The following is a 20,395-nucleotide window of genomic DNA, read 5'->3' as shown; positions in this document are numbered from 1 at the left end:
TAAAGGAAGAGAAAGAAATATATTTTATGGTAGTCATAAAGTTATCTTAATTAGTTTTCTACTTTTAAAGTAAATACAGCTCTTCTCAGTTTTTCTGGGATTAGGAGCTACAGCCGTTTTCAAAAATTAAGCATGAATGCTGGCCAATATGATTTCTGTAACACCTGACTAATATTACAATTGACCTATATTCTGTGATGATAAACTAGGGCATTTTAAAAAGCACTAAGACCATTTTATTTGAATGTAAAGAAAAAGCACAAGAAAATGTAATTTCTCTGAGATGAATGTGTGAATTAAGAAGTACCTAATGAACAACACCTTGATATCTGTAATTTTTTAAATGGAGGTCAGGACTGGGTAAGAGAATTATATCTTTATCATATATATATACATATATATATATTTGTTCTGTGCACTTAAGTATTGTTATTTTCTTAATCTGAAGTAGAATATTGTAGCAGTTCATGTGATGGCTGATAGGTCCTTATTTCCTGTGGATATAGCACTGGAAAATTTTCCAGTGGCCTCATAAGTCATTTTAAATCACATTACAGAGATCCACATTACCCATTTTAATCACAGCTCTCTGCAGAGCATTAACAAAGGTTAGGTACCAAAGGTTAGGTGAGAGTCTGATTTTAAGTCCTCAAGTTAAATTTTTTGCCTTTGACTTGTTTTTTAGGCATTCTAAATGCAGTCAGTATACTTGATCTAAATTGAACTATAAATCACACATAGAATTATCTGAGCTTTTGTGTTTATTCAATCAATGCATGTTTATGGAATGATTCCCCTTATCAGACCTCAGGAATAAAACAGCAATGTCCTGACTGTTCCAAAGCAAGAGAGAGAATGCTAAACAAGGGAGCTAGTAGATATATCAGATGGTGATAAGAATAAATAGATAAGAAAATAACAACAGAAGGGAAATAAAGATTATCAGAGGTGGAGGAACAAGGGTTGGAACTGAGTGTAAGACACATACCCTGAATGGGTTTGCCCTACAGCTCTAAAAACAAATAAATGATATCAAAGGTGAGGAAAGGACATTTGATTTGTTTTTTAAAAATTCTTGGCTGGGAGCAATAGTACAGTGGGTAGGTCAACTTGGGTTTCCATATAATCCCTGGGGTTCCATATAGTCCCCTGAGCTCTACGAGATGTGATCCCTCAGTACTACCAGATGTGGCCCCCAAACCAAGCCCAAACCCAGAAAAACCCCAAAAATTCTCTACTAAGCAGATTGAAAATAACTAGATTGGAAGAAACTTGTGTTACCTTCCTCCTGGGATCTTTTTTTTTAAAAAAAAAAATAATGCAAGAGTACTGCTATTTATTCAGCCATTGATTAAGTTGATTGAATTGGGCCTGAACTCCACATTACTTTTTTAAAATTCTATTCTAAATGTTAACTTTATTTTATTATTATTTCCTCTCCCCCCCTTTTTTTTGATTCACCATGATATATAGCTACAAAGCTTTCATGTATGAGCTTTGGTCATATAATCATCAAACACCCATCCCTTCACCAGTGTACACTTTCCACCATTAAAATCCCCAGTATCCCCACCCCCCTCACCAGGCCCCATTCCAACCCTTCCCCTGCTTGTGTGGCAGACAATTTCCCCCATACTCTCTCTCTACTTTGGTTACATTCAGTATTTCAACACCAGTCTCACCACTGCTCAAACCTGCCGAAAAGGCAATGCTAAGATGATTTGTTTTGTATTGCTTGTTAAGGATAGAATATAATGTGCAGGAAATTCTGTGTCATTCTTTTCCGGGAGCTTTAGTTTATAGTCTCTAGATCTTGGCCATTGATGAGATTACATGGCGCCGGGCCAGTTTGTGGGTGTGACTGCCAAGCTTCTGGAAATCTGGGGACCTGGAGGTGAGGGGAGGCCAGTCCCGATCCAAGCAGGCTTGGCGATCTCAGTCACAAGTTCCCGCATATCTGGGTTTTCCTGCCTGTTCGCTCCCTGGTGAGGTTCATCCCGTCTTGGGTGAGGCTCGTCTGAGCGTGAGGAGAGTGGCCTTGCGAATGGTGGCAGTAGAGTTCTGGAGGTTTTCGGCTGCCGGGGTTCTGCTTGGGGCAGGGAAGGAAACTCAACCCACCCCTCTCCAAGGTGCCCCGGTGAAGAGAGCCTGGCACAGGGTTGGGGCATTCTGCAGCGCTCTCTTCTGGGAGCTTTAGTTTATAGTCTCTGGGCCTTGGCTATTGATGAGATTACATGGCGCCAGGGACAGTTTGTGGGTGTGACTGCCAAGCTACTGGAAAACTGGGGACCTGGCGGGAGGAGGTCGAGTCCTGATCCAAGCGAGCCTGGGGGCTCTCAGTCGTAGGTTTCCACCTACCTCTGTGCTACAGGCCCTAACTGCATCTTTTGATCTCTTTCGAGATTTATGCATCTCTGAAATAAGGCGAATAAATGAGCTTATATAGCTGGGCCGGAGATGGTTTGTGGGTGTGTCTTCCACATACCTAACTTTTGGCTGTTTAATTCTTCATAAACTTGGCCCGTGGTTTTTGGGTCTGGCCAAAGGCACAGCAGCAATTTTGGGGTATCTGGAAGTCTGAAAGCATCATCAAGCTGCTGATGCACTCACCCCACAGGTACTGGTTTACCTGCTGGCAGCACCATACCCTCGATCCTGGGATCATTTAAATAGACACCGGTCTATTTAAGATAGTCAAGGACTGTATGCGGGAAACACCAGATTTGAACCCACTTATTACCCGAGTAACCTCCCAAAGAAAAACTATACAAACACTGACCTGGAAGCTCAGTGAACAAAACTTCCACAGCAGGAGACAAAATGAAAGCCCTAGTTGATTTAAAAACAGAGAGACGTCCTCACCAAGAAAAAACATGCCCACCACCTCATGGGATAGCAAAGCTGCAGTTGGGAAGAGATTTTTTTTTTTTTTAACATTTTATTTTATTTTATTTTTGCTTTTTTGGGTCACACCCAGTGATGCACAGGGATTACTCCTGGCTCTGCACTCAGGAATTGTCCCTGGCGGTGCTCAGGGGACCATATGGGGTGCTGGGAATCGAACCCAGTCAGAAGTGTGCAAGGCAAACACCCTAACCTCTGTGCTATTGCTCCAGCCCAGGAAGAGATTTCTAAGTGTGGTGTTAGTGAACATTGGGTACCCTAATCCTATGATTATAATTTACTACACTGAAATGAAAGACAAGAAACTATATGCTATAAGCAGGGATCAGAGGCAGGTCTTGAACCTTTCACAGTCTTTCTGATAGCTAAAGCTCTGTTCCAAAGCAACAGAATCTGAGGGCTAATCCCTGAGTAGAGGGGAAGAGCTCAGTCTGCCCTTAGAAAAGAGCAGTGCTAGCTGGGAAGTAAGTGAGAGAGATTTACTAAGAGTACATTCTCCTGGCAGCCAGAAAACCTAGGCCCTGCCTCTCCTCACGTGATTGCTAGTAAGCTAGCAGCACCCCTGTGGTCAGAAGGCACCTGCTGCCCTCCCAGAGCCAGCTAGCATGGGGGCCTAACTTCCTGCTTGGCTCGCTTGTCAACTCACTGCCAGCCCTAGGTGAGATTGTGACCCCAGCCTCCTCTAAACCTAGCATGGGTATGTTGCTTTAATTTTTTTTTTTTTTTGATATTTCTTTTTGGGTCACACCTGGCAATGCACAGGAGTTACCTCCTGGTTTTGCACTCAGGAATTACTCCTGGCGGTGCTCAGGGGACCATATGGGATGCTGGGAACCAAACCCAGGTCGGCCGGGTGCAAGCTTAACGCCCTACCTGCTGTGCTATTGCTCCAGCCCTGGGTATGTTGCTTTAGAATATGAAGCTTAGCATGGGTTCCTTGGCAACTGTCCAGGCCTCTGTGACCTTCTCACGCACTAGGCTGTCAGGGTGCTGGCAACCTTTCCCCCCCCCCCCCCCCCCCCCCGAATTTTTGGGTCACACCCTGCGATGTACAGTGGTTACTCCTGGCTCATGCACTCAGGAATCAGATTAATAGCAGTTGCTGTTTCCAAGTTTGAAATTTGATTTTTTGTTGTCTCCATTCTGGTAAGTTTTAGAGAATTTTTTAATTTAAGATATATTTTTTGGGCTGTATAGCACAATGGTAGGGTGTTTGCCTTTCACATAGCCGACCCGTGTTCGATTCCTCCACCCCTCTCAGAGAGCCGGGCAAGCTACCGAGAGTATTGCGCCTGCACAGTAGAGTCTGGCAGACTACCCATGGAGTATTGAATATGCCAAAAACAGTAACAAGAAGTCTCACAATGAGAGACATTACCGATGAGCAATGGGATGACAGTGACAGTGATATTTTTTGGGTTCTAAAATTAATATTTCATTCATTTTAACACGTAATACAACCTGTACCACCACACTTGGCTGTGGCTTAATTAGCACAAATTGCAACACTGCCATCAAAATTTTAAATAGATGCTATTTCTGATGGAATTCATAAAAGTTCACTTATTAGCACATTTTCTATTCCGTCATTGAATTGTTACAATAGATATTTGATTGCTTCTCGGCCTTTTGGCTAAGATCAAGTATAGTATAATAGATATCTGATGTTATTTTATGCAGTTCAACATTTAGCTCAAATCAGGTCTAAATTATGTTGTCCTTATTCCTCACCTATTTAATAATTTTGTCCTATATCTCAGATACATATTTTGGGTCCGACCATTCTTCCTCCCTTTCTCCCTCTCTCCTTCCCTCTTCTCTCCCTCATGGCCAAATATGACCCAAAATAAACAAACAAAATGTGTTATAACTTTTTTACCACCCTTGCTTCCTTGCTTTCTAATTACCACCACATTCCCTTACATTTTCTTTTGTAATAGCTGCCTCAAACTCTCTCCTGATTTATAATGGCCATAAAGCTGTCAGGTTTTTCATCAGAATTTTAACTGCTCTGTGTGTTGAAAATAGCCTGTCCTCAAGCCAGAAGCTGTAAAATGAAAGGCCCTCCTGTACCACCTTCTTTTTTTTTTTCTCTTGACATCCTTTCAAAATCTGCCTGTATTTCTGTACACTCTAATGACGTCAAAGAGTTGTAATATTTGTGTTTTGTTTATGCTTTGTAGTTTAGAGTTGTTCAACAAGTGTGTTAATGCTATGTGAACTCATTACACCATAGAAATGGTACTTTCAATTAAAATGCAAACACCCTACATTATACATAAAAATTGTCAGTCTGTAACTCCTGTCTAATTCTTGTTTCACATCCTGCTCCAGTCTTCCATTTGCTCATAGCTCATCAACCCACTGCCCTTTCCTAAACATTCCAAACTCTTTTAGTATCTGTTTGGATTTTATTCCTGCCTGGTATTTGCAGCCCTCTCTATTCAGGTACAAAGTTGCAAATACCATAATTCAAACACAGCTTTAGAAATTATGCATTTTTGGAGGTTTTAAATTTTTTTTACAAAGAGGTAAAAGTAACTTGGAAAGTTACTAGAAATATTTTAAAATAAACTCATTTGAAGTTATGCCAAAAAAATAAATCCTGTGGCATTAGTCTACTGAGAGCCATACAGAAAGTTGGAGGTTAAAGTCAAAATGAAATATCTAGAGATCATTGCATTTGGATTTTTGAGCTAAAGCAATGTGTTTAATTTTTTCCCCTTTGTCCATCTTTCCTCTCCTCCTCAAAAGAGCTTATCATATTAACTAGTTTGTTTTGGTTTGTTTTTGGTTTTTGGTCCACATCCAACTGTTGTGAGGGCTTACTCCTAGCTCTGTTCTCAGGGATCACAAGTGGTGCCAGGAAGAGAACCCAGGTCAGTTGCATGCAAGGCAGTCACCCTACCTGCTGTACTCTCTCTCCAACTCAATAATAGAACTAGTTTGTTTCTTTTATTTATTTTTTAAAAAAACTTTTGTTACAGGATATTCAAATAGATTTTCAAAAAACACTTTCTTCAAACATTTGGCATTTGGAAAAATCTTACGTACTCTTCATAAAGATAGGGAGAGATACAGATACCTATATATATATCATTCATATTATATTATATTCATATTATATTCATGTTATAGATACAGTTGATTTCTCCCACTTCTTTCTCTACGCCCTAACTCATTTCTCCCTCGTCATACTATATAGTTTAGAGTATTCTTGAGTACAAGCAAAATTCATGTTTTTCCCTTTGTTCCTAGAGTGCCCTCCCTCCTATTCTTAACCAAATGGTCCCTATCCTTTAACACCTAACCCAAAGTCCCATTGCATAGCTGGAGAGATAGTGCAGGGGTTGAGGCATTGCTTTGCACACAACCAACCCTGGTTCTGTGCCCAGATCTGCATGAGGTTTCTGTGGTTTCTGCAACACCATGAGTATCAGTGAGTGTGGCCCAAAGACCAGACAACCCAAAAGGAAAAGAAAGTTTCCATTTCACTATGGAGTAGCTAAAGCATTACTTGATGAATTCCTTTGGGATGTAGAGCCTGTGCCACAATTACATAGTGCGTGTCTGGTCTTTTTTAATTCATTTCATGTTGCTTGTCATTTCTCTGTGAAGTAAGCTACATCGTACAGTACCATCAGGGACTTGCCTTTGATTATAACCTGCACATCTTCTTGAAGTGCTTGACAACGCAATAGGTGGTCACAAATGTGGATTAAACAGCCTCATGAATCTACTCACCATATCTCTCTTCTTTTTTGCTTTTTGGGTCACACCCATCGATGCACAAGGGTTACTCCTGGCTCATGCACTCAGGAATTACTCCTGACGGTGCTCAGGGGACCATATGGGATGCTGGGATTCGAATCCGGGTCGGCTGCATGCAAGGCAAATGCCCTACCCGCTGTGCTATCGCTCCAGCCCCTCACCGTATCTCTTTTTAACATACACTTTTACTTTCCAGATTTAAAATGAATTCTTTTCTTGTGGGGGGTGGATGGGATGCTGGGAACCAATCTAAGAGCTCTTATAAAGCATGAACTCTGCCCCGAGCTATATACCCAGCCCCTGGAACACATTCTCATATGATAAGTTCACTGGTTTATAAAAAGGATTTGAGTATCATTTCTTTCCCCTATCAAAAAAAAATGAAAGTATCCTTCACAGAAATGAAAATAATAAAGAAGTTAAACATCAAGAAACATTTTTATTGCTCTAGATGTATTGCTTTAATAAAGTCACAAAAGGGATGTGATAGCTTAGTCTATTTTTTGTTAAATTGGGTGCTAAAGAAGCAAATGGATTCGAATTTAAATCTAACATAAATCTCCTTAAATTAAATGAGAACACAAGATACCGCACTAATTAGGTGTTTTTCCACGCCATCTCCTAACAAGAGAGGAAATAATTGGATTAATGAGGCATGAAAACTATGTAAATAAGTATAGAAAAAGCTGTCTCTTTAAAAACTTTACTCAGAGTCTCAGGAACAGCCCCCAAGTCCATGTGGAAGCTCTTTCTGGGGCCTCTTTCCCTAAGTAGTACCTACCTTCGACTCTCTTTCCTTCCAGACTCTATGACCTGGCTTCTCACCTTTAGGTTCCAACTAGAGTGTCTTCTTAAGACTTCTTTCTGGAAAAGTCTATCCTTTAGGGGTTACTCATTCTCTTGCAGTACTCTGTTATTTTTCTTCATAGCTCTTGTTTCAGTTTGCCTAAGATTTATTTGTATTACTGGCTATTTTCACCTTGTACAAATTCACAAAAGGAAGTACTAGTTCTGTTATGCTCATCTCTTGTAGATGCAATCTGCTTAATTCCTAACATGTTTTAGTTATTTATTAAGTGTGCTGAATGAGTGAGTGAGTGAGTGAGTGAGTGAGTGAGTGAGTGAGTGAGTGAGTGAGTGAGTGAGTGAGTGAGGCCATCCAGGTGAAGTTGAGATGATTAGCAAGTAGCTAGGATGGTACTCGGATTTCAGGTTTGGGCAGATAGGTAGATGTTGGATCACTGGCCAAGTGAAAGAATATGTTTGTGGGAACAAGTCCCATGTTAGTTACATTTTAAATCTGATAAATAGTATATTACCTTAGCTGTTAGGTGCGTAGGTTTATGGGAATCATAGAAAAACATCCTAATGCCTGTTCATTCACCATCTGTAAAACTTTATTTCTAATTGTTAAATATCCCATCTTCCCAAAAAAAGTAATTTGTATTTGTATTGTTTGGCTGTCACTTTGTCCACATTTAGTTTTCTAAATATTTGTGCTAGAACTTGGTCTTTTTCCCATATTCCATTAAAAAATTATTAATAAAACAGCTTCCTTAATAGACTATTTTGCTCATCTCAATGTATGGGTTTCTTTTTTCATTAATAGTAGTAACTCAGATTGCCCACTGAACCAATTGTATACATCTCTTCAGAAAATTGAAAGTGATCTGTATAAGCGTATCTTTGTGTTGAAAGATCTTTTCTGAGCTAAGCATTAGATAAACACTATAAGTTATGTAAAGCTATTTAGGATTCAGGTTATATTCTTACGTCATACGTTCAAAAAAAGTTTAATGAAGTTTGACTGTTGGGTCTTTGTGAATGTCAAAATCTTCAGCAATATAAACCTTTTTCACAAAGTAGATTTTATAAGATTAGATAGCATTCCACAAATATTTATGGGATTGCTATTAAGTGCAAGACTAGAAGTTATTGCAGTAAGAAATGGGTCCAAATTCTGACTTGTCTTTGAAATCACTTCAGAAAAAGAAGAAGAAACAAAAACAAAGATATTCTTAAATATGGCTAGAAGTCTTCTGCTAGAACAGCAGCATGTAAAGTAAGGCTGTCAGATGTGGCAATCAGACAGGAATTTGTATCTGACATCAGGAAACGGTGACTGTTGAGCTCATTTGGAGGTGGGAAACCCATGTTTTCTGCTGAAGTGGCCCATATTGAGTGTCAGAATGAGTCAGCACCTTTAAAGAATTGGAATGGGGAGCTTGGGTTGCTGGTTTCCCCAGGCTGGTGACATCAGAGAGGAAAAGAGGAATCAGAATTGTGCAAAGAAACATACCACACTAGCCATCTTTGCAGGAAATGGTCTTGTATACCAAGGCAGTAGAAAATAATTGAATTAATGACTTGAAAAGGCACTCTGTGTGAAAGACACGAGATCACCATGAAGTGTGAACTATTAAAGTTTTTTGTCTTTCTTAGATAAAGAAATAATCACTAGATATTCAGATTTGTGCTTCCCCTCCCCCTCCACCGCCCCAACAAAAAGAACAGCGATTGAGAAAACTTTAATGAAAGATTATGTTCACACCTGACTTTTCTTTAATGGCACTGAATTCTAGAGGATAGTTGAACAATGTGGCCTTTGTTCAGGGGACAAGGAAAGATGACTGGAGAATTTTGTACTTAGTCAAGTAGTTGGTCAATTACAAAGACAAATTCTAAAAATAGTCTTGATCAGTACCTCAGGAAAACATTGTTTTCACAAACACTTATTCTTTTAATAAGCTACTTGAAGACAAACGTGGGCCAACTGAGAGATGGAGACTAGGAGAGCACTCGTAAGCACTGATCCTATTTAGTTGTAAGACCAAGGCCAAACTGTGGAGATCATGATTAAAAACAATATTGAAGAACGATTTTGTAAGTATAGTAAATATTGTGTCCCAACAGTATGAAAATGTATGCTTTTTTTCCAAAGTTGAGAAGAAAAGGGAGAAAAGATATTGGGAAAATAGTGAGTCAAAATTTTACAGAAACTTCTTAAACCAATAATTAAAGTAGTTGATATTAGGGAACACTAAAAAACTTAATCAAATGCTAGAATAACAGGTAATAATTGCAAGGAAATGATTGAAATTGATTAGTCGGAGGAAGAAGTTTAAGTACGGTATAATTCTGACATCACTTATAGTAATAAATGCTGTATGAGAATAGAATTTATGATGCGGCGCAGTTATTGCAGTAATGATTAAACACCGTTAGTTGGAAGAGGTTCTTTAACTCCTCAAAGGAATTTAGTGGAATAGATGGCTCCTTTTCAGCTCTGGCTGTTATCAGCCTGTTTGTAGATAAAGCCAAGAGAAAGAACTGACGCAGCAGTGAGAGCAGAGAGCCTCTTGTGTTTTAGTATCACAAGAACCAAGATTACATGAAACAGTAAACAGTATGAGATAAATTCAGTATTGGCTCATTCTGGATCCGAAACCAACTCCCCAACTGTACAAATGTTCTTGCTATCAAATAATTTAAGCCTTTCTGAAAAACCACTTTGTTGTGGCACCTTTTGAAAATCCCAGAGCTGATGGAGCAGTCTACTAATGCAGCTTTAGAGAGTCAGGCTGCTAACAAACCAAACATTCTAATCAAAACACTGGAATAGAAGAGTTGATGATTTTCCGACAATGTTAGGTGAATAGAAAGGAACATAAGTTGTAGACGCTACAGCAAAATGCAACAGTGTTAGGAAATACCATGCGTTAACCGAATGATCAAATTGTGCTGCGGAGAAGAGCCGTAGTGACCAGGCATTGTATAAAGCCAGGACTCTGCTCCTCGGGGGTGCTGTCCTCCGGTGTGAAGATGTACTGAAAAAGCAAACCAACCTCAGCAACCTCCCGACAGAGGACACAGAAGGAATACCATTTTAGAACGCTGAAATAAAATTAGATTGTTATTGTAGTGGTGCCAGGGATTATGCCAAGGGCCTCACAAATGAATGGCATATATCTCTACCACTGCAGTACATCATTCCCCCCCGCCCCCCAGTTATAAATCTAAAGCAAAGCCAGGAAACAAAAGACCTCCTAGGCATTTTTAATACTAAAAAAAAAAACCTGGCACACATGTGCCCGAGCACATCGCCGCATCCCCCCTCTTGAGACATGTACTTCCAGTCTTGAATGCTGGAATGTGTACTGGACTCTCCACTCTGGAGAAGCGCTCCCTTGAGCATGTTACTCTCTCTTTTTCTCCCCTTCCTCAAAGTTTCCAAATAAAACCTGTTCTTACCTCACACACATGCCAAAAAACCTTTTAAAATATTGAGTTCAGGGGCTGGAGTAATAGCACAGCGGGTAGGGCGTTTGCCTTGCATGAGGTCGACCCAGGTTCAATTCCCAGCACCCCATATGGTCCCTTGAGCACCGCCAGGGGTAATTCCTGAGTGCAGAGAGAGCCAGGAGTAACCCCTGTGCGTCACCGGGTGTGACCCAAAAAGCAAAAAAATAAAATAAAATAAAATAAAATAAAATAAAATAAATAATAAAATATTGGGTTCAAAAGTTTTCATACTAGGATCAATTAATTATAGTCTCTAGATAATAATAAATTAACCAAGGGAGCTAGTTCAGATATTAAAGTCTAGCATGCAGTATTTGGTACCTGGTACTGCATGACCTTCTGAGTATCCCCAAGAGTAGCATTAGTATCCCCAGTGCTGCCGGGGCGGCCCCCTAAAATAATATAAATGAAGTAATAATATACACAATAATAGCATTAGAGAACAAAAACCTAAGGTGCAGATTAAGCAATACTCTGAAATAGCTTATACGCATTATTTTATCAGTGTAAATTAGAGAGTTAAGAAAATTTACCAGGGCTGGAGCGATAGTATAGCGGGTAGGGCATTTTCTTTGCACAAGGCCAATCTGGGCTCAATTCTCAGCATCCCATATTGTCCCCCAAGCACTGCCAGGAGTAATTCCTGAGTGCAAAGCCAGGAGTAACCCCTGTGCATCACCAGGTGTGACCCAAAAAGAAAAAAAAAAATTACTGTGTGAGGGGGTAGGGAAAAAATAAAAGAATTAAAGCAGAAGGAACGACAATCCATCAAATAATAAATGGCAATAGAAAATAACTGTAACGCTAAAGAAAATTAGTTAAAACTGAGTCCAAAAGATAAATCTGGAAGATGTAGAGTTTTCAGAGCTCTAAGCTCCTCTCTTACACAGATCAACTCACACGCACACTCTCCAAGCTTTATGCCCAGATCATTCTGCAAATGAAATACCAGAATTTCAAGTCTAACTACTGCTTTCAAATTTTTTTTATGAAGACAACAATAGCCAAGCCTAGCAAAAATAATATAGAAAAGGAAAATTAGCATCAAAATTTACTTATTGGTACTAATGCAGAAATAAATATAAAATATTAGTATGCAGAATTCATCATCACTTTACAAAAATGTACCATAAGCAAATAGAATTCATAGCAAGCATGAAATAATTCCATAATATTAGGAGATCTTTCAGTAGAGCCAAAGAAAGCATATCTATCATTTAATCCCCAAAGCTGTCATTTTTAAAATTTTGCTTTTTAAATAGTCATTATTTTTATAGCAAGACACTCCAAAACTTTCCACTAATATTAATAATGAGATACAGTCACCACTATTACTTAATGACTAGATGTTTCTCTAGAAGAATATTAAGTTGGTGCCTTTCTTACTTTTTAAGATAAAATGCAATGAATAGTTTAAAAAGTTGAAAATGTTAAAATATGAGACTTGTCTTATGATTTTATATTGGGGGAAACATTTCTTAAGTGAACCACAAAATATTTAAAAAATTTAACAGATAAATTTGATCCATAAATGTAAAAAAAGTAATAATTACAAAAATCACACTAAAATGTATGTATATATAGAAACCTAATAACAAGCTAAATATAAGACTAAATAATTTTAAAATATAAACATTTTGTGTTATATGTAAATATAAAAGTTCCTAGTATATCTAGAACTTCTATAAATCAATATACAGAAAATGGACGGAGAGAAACAAATCACAGGTAGAAAATACAGTTAACAAGATAGAAGTGTTAAGTTTCACTTATCAATATAAATTCCAAATAAAACCATAATATATATTTTATGAATTAATAAAAATTTAAAGGTTGGATAATTATTTGGAGGGGTATAGTGAGTAATTATCATTTCTGGGGGTGTTTAACAGTGCCAGAAATAGAACTCAGGGTCTCATATATACAAGACAAATGCCTTGTTGCTGAGTTATATTCTTTAAGAAGATATAATTAAATCAGCATTTGTACCTAATCATGGAAATAAATAGGTAAAATATATGCCCAGAACAGTATGTAGTTTAGAACTTTCACATTTGGAAATCCACTACGTACTTTTACTCGTGTGTGGGAAACGTTGTCTATACAAAGATACTCATTGCAGCATTGTTTATAATTTTTAAAAAGGTTATAAACAATGCAGTATTCATTAGGGAATTGGATAAGTTTATTATGATATATTCATATAAAACAATAGCTCTTATAGTAAATCAAATGTAGATGTGATGATATGGACTTATCTCTATTACATTATTAATAGTAAAACTAAGAGTGTCTAATGGGACGTATAGTATATTCCTCCCATCTTTGAAAAGAAAAGAACATCGAGTGTGTATACCTAGAAAATACCAAGAAGTGTATCTAGAGTTTTGGTAGCACTGGTTGCCAAGCAGAGGGAAATAGGGTGATAGAGGGACTGGGAGGGTGATGCGAGTCCACTCCACTATTGGAGCTTTAGATGCTTACCACATGTCATATTGCAGATTCACATTTCATTAATGAAAACCAAGTGTATTGTGCTTCACGTTGAAAAAATTAACTTTAATTTCTGCCTCAGAACATAGAAATCATGTTCTAGTGGGTCGCAGATTGAACTGTTGAAAAGTAAAACTGTAAAGCTCTTGGAGGAAATAAATTTTCTATGACCTTGAGATAAACAAGATTTTTTAAAGAGAATTAAAAAATGTAAACCATGTTTGAGGAGTAAGAACTCTAGATCATTAAAAGCCATCCTTAAGAAAGTAAAAAAGCAATTCATTGCCTAAGAGAATATATTTGTGTTTTATTACAAACACGTGTATTAATATTTGTATATTATATGTGTATGTATTTCTGACAAAGACTTACATAGTTTAAAAAAAAAATCTCACACTCACAGTCAGGACAGTCAGGACAGACCTTGAGATATACAAATGACTTACATAAGCTTATGGGGATATCCAAATGGCTAACAAACATTTGAAAGGGTGTTCAACTTCATTGATCATCAGAGAAATTAAAAACAGAATGCACTAGTACATACTCATCAGAATGGCTAAAATAATGTTACTTAGCATTGTCTATGGTAAGAAGCAACCTGGCCTCTCATTCCCTCATGTTTGGGAGAGTAAACTGGTACAAACATTTTGGAAAACTGGTTTTTAGTGTCTCTTAAAGCTGAACTTAGAATTTCCTATTATCCCAGCGATTTCATTTCTAAATAAGCATCCAAGAGTACATCAACATGTATCCCTCAAAGAACCCCCGCATTCATTTGTTTTTGTTGGAAGTAACCCAAGATGAGAAACCATCCATATGCCAACATAATGGAAAAATTAATTTCAGTATGTTAGCCCAGTAGAATAATATATAGAAGAACAAATTATTCACAACTATCAAATACTATAAGTGAAATTGACAAGCTTAATTTTGAGCATAAGAAGCTAATCACAGGAGTTCAGTCCTCTAAGATTTCATTGCTATAAGTTAAAGTAATAAGCCAAGCAAACCTGTAATGTTTCAAGTCAGGATTGCTGTTACTCTTTGTGAAAGGCAGCAGGAGGAAGGGGACAAGAGGAAGGTCTTCGGGGGACCAGTGATGTCTCTTTCTCTTAATCTGGGCACTCCAATTTGTGAAAAATTACAAGCATTTAAACAATTAGTTTACTATGTTCTTTATGTTATACCCAGTAAAAAGTCAGTTTTCTAAATCTAGAGATAAATGCAGAACAGTTGTAACTATTTTGTATTTCACTATCAGTCTTGCCTGCTGTCATTTCATTTTATAATTGATGAAGAACTTGCTATTAAATATTTGATTTTAAATATTTGATTTATGCATAAGGTTTCTTTGCTCCTCCAGCCTCCCTGGTGACACATAGCTGTTAGACTATGGGAGAGGATATGATAAGGTGACATTTCTCTTGAGTGTTTTGCTTACATAGATGAAATGCCTCTTCAACCAAGATTGAGACCAAGTAGAAGGCTTTTTTTTTTTTAATTGAATCACCATGTGCAAAGTTACAAAGTTCTCAGGCTTATGTCCCAATTATACAATGCTCAAACACCCATCCTTTCACCAGTGCCCATATTCCACCACCAAAAAAAAAAATCAGTACACCTCCCACACCCCCCCAACCTCCCCCCCCACATGACTGATAAATTTCACTTCCTTTTCTCTTTACCTTGATTACATTCCATATTTCAACACAAAACTCACTATTGTTTCAACACAGAACTCACTATTCTTGTTGGAATTTATCCCCCAAGAATACAGCCCTGTTGACAGGGAAACATTTGATAATTAGTTCTTCACTGATGAGAATGAAGAGATATAAAATCGAGCAGCCGCAGTAGCAGCCGCGCGGTTTTGGATTTCTGTATTTTAGTAATTAAGTCAAGGGAGATTTAAGTTGGAAATTGAATCATTTTCCTTTCTGGAGCAGCATGGAGCAAAAGCTTAGTTCACAGTCTGGAGACATGGCTGCAAGCACTCCCTGGGACCCCAAGTCATGTAGCAGGCTCTGGATCTTGAGACCAAGTAGAAGGCTTACAAGTCTGGTCTGAGGTTGCTGAAGCAGTTCAAATACGCATTTCAAGTGTGAGTGTATTAGCATGGTGCTAAAAAGTAGATGGAGAAGGTCCCTAAGTGGGAGAATGGACTCCCTCACCAAGAGGACTCTGAGATGAGTGTTCCAGTCCCTCCTTTGGTCTTCTACACCAGCTTTAAGCATTAAGTCCAACGGACCTTGAGCTGGAGTGATAGTAAAGCAGTTAGGGTGTTTGCCTTGCACAGGGTTCCCACCTAGGTTTGATTTGAACCCTGTATGGTCTCGGGAGCATCACCAGATGTTGCCCCCAAAACAAACCAAGAAAATCCCAACAGACTTAAACGTTTCTCATATTACCCTTTTTGTAGTACTTATAAAAACTCTATATCAGTCACTTATTTATAACTTGACACCCAAGGGTTTTTATCCTAAGTTTTGAGCGTTTTATTTTTATAAAAAGAAAATAGAAATGTATGTGATAAAAAGAAAATAGAATCGGGTAGAGGGGCATGGGAGAAAATAGATGGGGATAAAGGGGGATCGATCATCCCATTGGATCTCAGGGGGTGGAGTAAGATGGAGGGGAATGGTTTGCATGAAGGGGTCCCCAGGTTTATTCCATGGCACCACGCTGTCCTCTTAAGCACTGAGCTGAAAGTAGTCCCTGAGCACCACCGAGTTTGGGTCCCCTACCAAAGAAGAAAGAAAATGATACAGTATTTTATAAAATGAGTTTGAAGATTGATTGCTATAGAATCAACATCTCATCCGAATTGATAAGAGTTATTAAGTACTTCATGGAACAAAAAAACAAAGCTGAACCTGAAAAAAATAAAGGTAAAATTTTGTTTCTACTTTATCTTAAACTGTTGGTAGTACTGCATAATATTCTAGTTCTAGTTGAAAGAATCAACTTCATTAACCTATAACTCCACTGCAAGTCCCCAATTTCAGAACACCTCATTTGGGACCCAAATCCATTTACAATGGAAAATTTTACTTATGTAAGAACATGTATGAAGGGGCTGGAGCAATAGCACAGCGGGTAGGGCGTTTGCCTTGCATGCGGCTGACCAGGGTTCGGTTCCCAGCATCCTATATGGTCCCCCGAGCACCGTCATAAGTGATTCCTGAGTTCAAAGCCAGGAGTAACCTTGTGCATGACCCAAAAAGAAAAAAAAAAAAAGAATACGTATGAAACAGAGAAGAATAAGATACTTTTCGGTATCTGTATTGCAAAACATAATGCCCAAAAGGAGAGAGTGTCTGCCTTTGAGGAATGGAGATGGGGTGGGGTCAAAGGAGAAGGGGGAAAGAAGGAAACTGGGGACATTGGTGGTGTAAAATGTACACTGGTGAAGGGATGGGTGTTGGAACATTTTATGACTGAAACCCAATCATGAACAGCTTTGTAACTATGTATCTTGCTGTGATTCAATTAAAAAAATTAATAAACTTAGATTTTTTAAAAGTCAGGGAAAAAAAAGAAAACAAAACAGAGAACAAGAAACATTAGGGAGTTAGCCAGCAGTTTACAGATGTTGCTTGAATCAAGACTTTTACACCTTAGATTATGGGTTCCATAGATGATCTGGGTTATCAAAATAATGAAGAACCATCTCCAGTGCATTTTAGAATAGACAAGGTTTTTTTTCACAATTGAAAAACTAGAAAAGTTTCCCTCATCTGTGAATATTTATTTCTTAGAAAAGTCTTTGTTTAAAGTTTGAAGGATAAATATTTGAACAGGTAGCCAAAATAGACAGGTATGTTGGCCCTTTAGGCTTCACACAGCAACAGTTCAGGAACCATGTTAGTAACGTTAGTAATGCTCTAAAATGTTAGTAATGCTCCCTGAGGTTTCCATCTTTTTGATGCAATAGCATATATTGTTATTATTATTGGTACACAAATAATTTCAACTGCATATCATAGCTGCAAGTTTATGAAGCATAAAATGTACCTATGCATATGTGAATTTAGAAAAAAAATCTCAGGCGGGAGAAGGAAGTACAGTGGGTAAAGTGGCTTGCATGCATCTGGACAGGTTCAGTCCCCAGCACCCTGTCCCCGAGGCCCTGTTAGGAGTGATTCCTGAGCTCAGAGCAGAGAAAGCCCTGAGCATTGCTGGGCAAGATCCAAAACCCAAATCAAAATAGTAATAATAATAAGATCTCAAAAATATGCTTTTAATGACATCTGACTAGCTCATTCATTTCATTGTCTAAATTGAAGATTTGGGCAGTTGTTCCTTTGAGTTATCATTTTCAAACGGCCATTTATATGTATATGAATACAAAATGTATTTTGTGGATATAAAATTCAGTTCATTCAAAATTTTATTTTTTATTGTATGTGGTTATTTACAAAGATTTCTGCTCAGAACCTGGCATATTTATCTAAACTTTTCCTAAATAAAATCATTGAAATGTATAAAATACCTCTACCTTTCACCTTAGAATTAGAACCCACCTTTTACTATTGTTTTAAATTAGCCTCAGTGTTTCTCTCTCAACAGTCAACAAGATAACCTAGTTTACTGTTGTGTATTCTGCATTTAAGGTTTCTCTTCTCTTCATACCATGTCTGATACAATAATGGTGGTTTTTGACAAAATATTTTTAATGTTAACATAAAGGCCCCAAATTGAAATGAAATATTACTGAGAAGCTAAATGGTATTCATGAACTTAGCCCTGAGTAGTATCTGTGGGTGTCCCTCCTCCCCCCAAAAAGAGAGTGGAACAGAGTTTCTTTTATAAAACATAAGCATAGGAACTTTGTTTCACAAATTTTGTTTTCTGATGCCTCATTCTGAGCATGCAAATACAGATTTAAATGCAGATTCCAGGCTACCGACCTAGGAATCTGATTTTGAGGCAACAAACCAAGTTACTTGAAGCACAGTGAAGTGAGAGAATACTACTTTGAAAGCATCATTACTTAATCATGGATGGCCCGTGTTCATACCAAAAACTTTCCCGCAGTTTCATACAGAATATGTATAAACTCTGTCTGCCTGAATTGCTATTGTGTTTTGAATTAGCTGCTGTAAAAGATTCGTTTAGAAACTTTGAATATAGGTCTCTGTAATGAAAGATTCCCATTTTTTAGTTTCATTCAATAAAACGAGGCCAGTACAACCTCTGGTTTCACAAATGAAGTGATTTTAAATGAATGTATCAGCCGCCACGGAGCCCTTGCACACAGCAAGAGAGGAAATAGCATGTTTCTGTCTCACATGTGTTCCTTAAAAGGAAGCTGCCTCTAATCTCACTCTTTCCACAAACCTTCACGCACTAAACTATGTGGCACTGACAGGAGTAGCTGGTTTTGATTGCGTTGGGCTTTGGGGTCTGCTCTGGTCTAGTGCATTATTTGTGAGACTGAAGGTACCTGTGGATGGAACAGGTATATATCAATAACATTAGTGACCTCTGTGAAGCCTGTTTCTCCTTTCCCTTTTCATTATAAAAGGAAACTTTATTTCAGAGTAGAAAGTGCATTGTCTGAACTCATCAACACCCTCTCTATCCCTCCCCTCCCCAATTTGTTGCAGACCAGGATGAAAGAGCAGCTGAGCTCAGCAGGGAGCAGAATGAGAAAACCATCCGGAGCACACAGACTGCGCTCCGCAATTTCCGAGAGTTCCTCATCTCCAAGTATCCTTCGGAAACAAGAGAGATTTATGTCATCCCCTGCAAGGAATTGGATGCCTACCTTGCCTCTTTCTTTGTGGATGCCAGGCAGAAGGATGGGTCTGAGTACGAACCCAACAGCTTGGCCAATTACCAGTGTGGACTCGAGCGGTACCTCAAAGAGCACAGGTATGGCTACAGCATCACCAGGGATAAGGAATTTAAGCGCTCCCAAGAGGCCCTGAAACAGAAGCAGATCGAGCTCCGTTGCAAAGGGAAAGGCAACAAGCCGCACAAGTCCATGAAGCTCACCTTCGCCGATGAACTCATTCTGCGGAAGCGGGGCCTGCTCAGCCGCTATAACCCGGAGGGTCTGCTCAACCTGGTCTGGCTCAACAACACCAAAGCGTTCGGCCACTGCACAGGCTTCCACGGATCTACCTTGAAGTGGGGCGATATCCGCCTGCGGGTGACAGAAACGGGGCTGGAGTACCTGGAGTGGATGGGTCAAGACACCGGTGACCTGAATGCCAAAACCAAGCGTGGGGGCACGGACTCCCGTGTGTACGCCACCCAGCACGCCCCACAGACCTGCCCCGTCCAGGACTACAAGGAGTATGCCCAGCGGCGACCCCCTGCCATGCGCTACGAGGATGCCCCTTTCTATTTGTCCATCAAGCCAGTCGTGAACCTGGCGGCTCTGCATTGGTACAACTGCCAGGCCCTGGGCAAGAACAAGCTGGCCAAGATGGTGAAGACCATGTGCGAGAAGGGCAACATCCCCGGCCGGAAAACCAACTTCAGTGTCTATCAGAGCTGCAGCACCTTGTCCGAGGCCCAGAGCAACCAACTGGTGCTTATCTGTAACAACCTGAGCCAGCAGGCCGCCCAGTCCGTGGCCGGCCACTCCAACAGCGGCAACTTTATCGTTTCTGCCTCTTACGACTCTTCCTCGGATACCGCTTGACTAGTAGCCTGAGCAAGGCCCCCGTTTGGTGGCTGCGTCCAGAGAAACTGCTTATATACTGCTTCTTCCCGTCTCCTCTGCCCTCAGTGTTAACTTTATAAAAATATAAATACATAATATATTTTTCTTTTTACAAATAAGCCAATGGAGATAGTTTAGTATTACTAACATAGTATTTATAGGCTTAACACAAGCATACATGTGGGTGATTAAACGTAATTGCTGTTACAGACTTTACAAAAACATAGTGGTTCTCAGGCAATGCGA

General features: G+C 39.0%; 1 protein-coding gene and 1 pseudogene across 2 annotated transcripts in view; both read left to right on the top strand.

Moving 5' to 3' along the window:
* The window catches only part of KIAA1958 (KIAA1958 ortholog), a 189,704-nt gene that overhangs the window by 125,504 nt on the left and 43,805 nt on the right, over positions 1–20,395 (top strand). The window contains exon 3 of one of the 2 annotated variants that reach the window (XM_055136545.1): positions 19,083–19,166. The exons of the other annotated variant lie outside the window; for it this stretch is intronic. Within the exon in view, the coding sequence (XP_054992520.1) occupies positions 19,083–19,166 (84 nt within the window). The remainder of the gene's footprint in view (positions 1–19,082; positions 19,167–20,395) is intronic. 2 annotated transcript variants of the gene reach the window in all.
* On the top strand, positions 4,518–4,594 carry LOC129401157 (U2 spliceosomal RNA; annotated as a pseudogene).

This window comes from Sorex araneus, chromosome 1, assembly GCF_027595985.1.
Source record: "Sorex araneus isolate mSorAra2 chromosome 1, mSorAra2.pri, whole genome shotgun sequence".
Lineage (NCBI taxonomy): Eukaryota > Metazoa > Chordata > Mammalia > Eulipotyphla > Soricidae > Sorex > Sorex araneus.
The sequence above is the reverse complement of the archived record's forward strand: the minus strand, read 5'-3'. Positions and strand labels throughout refer to the sequence as shown.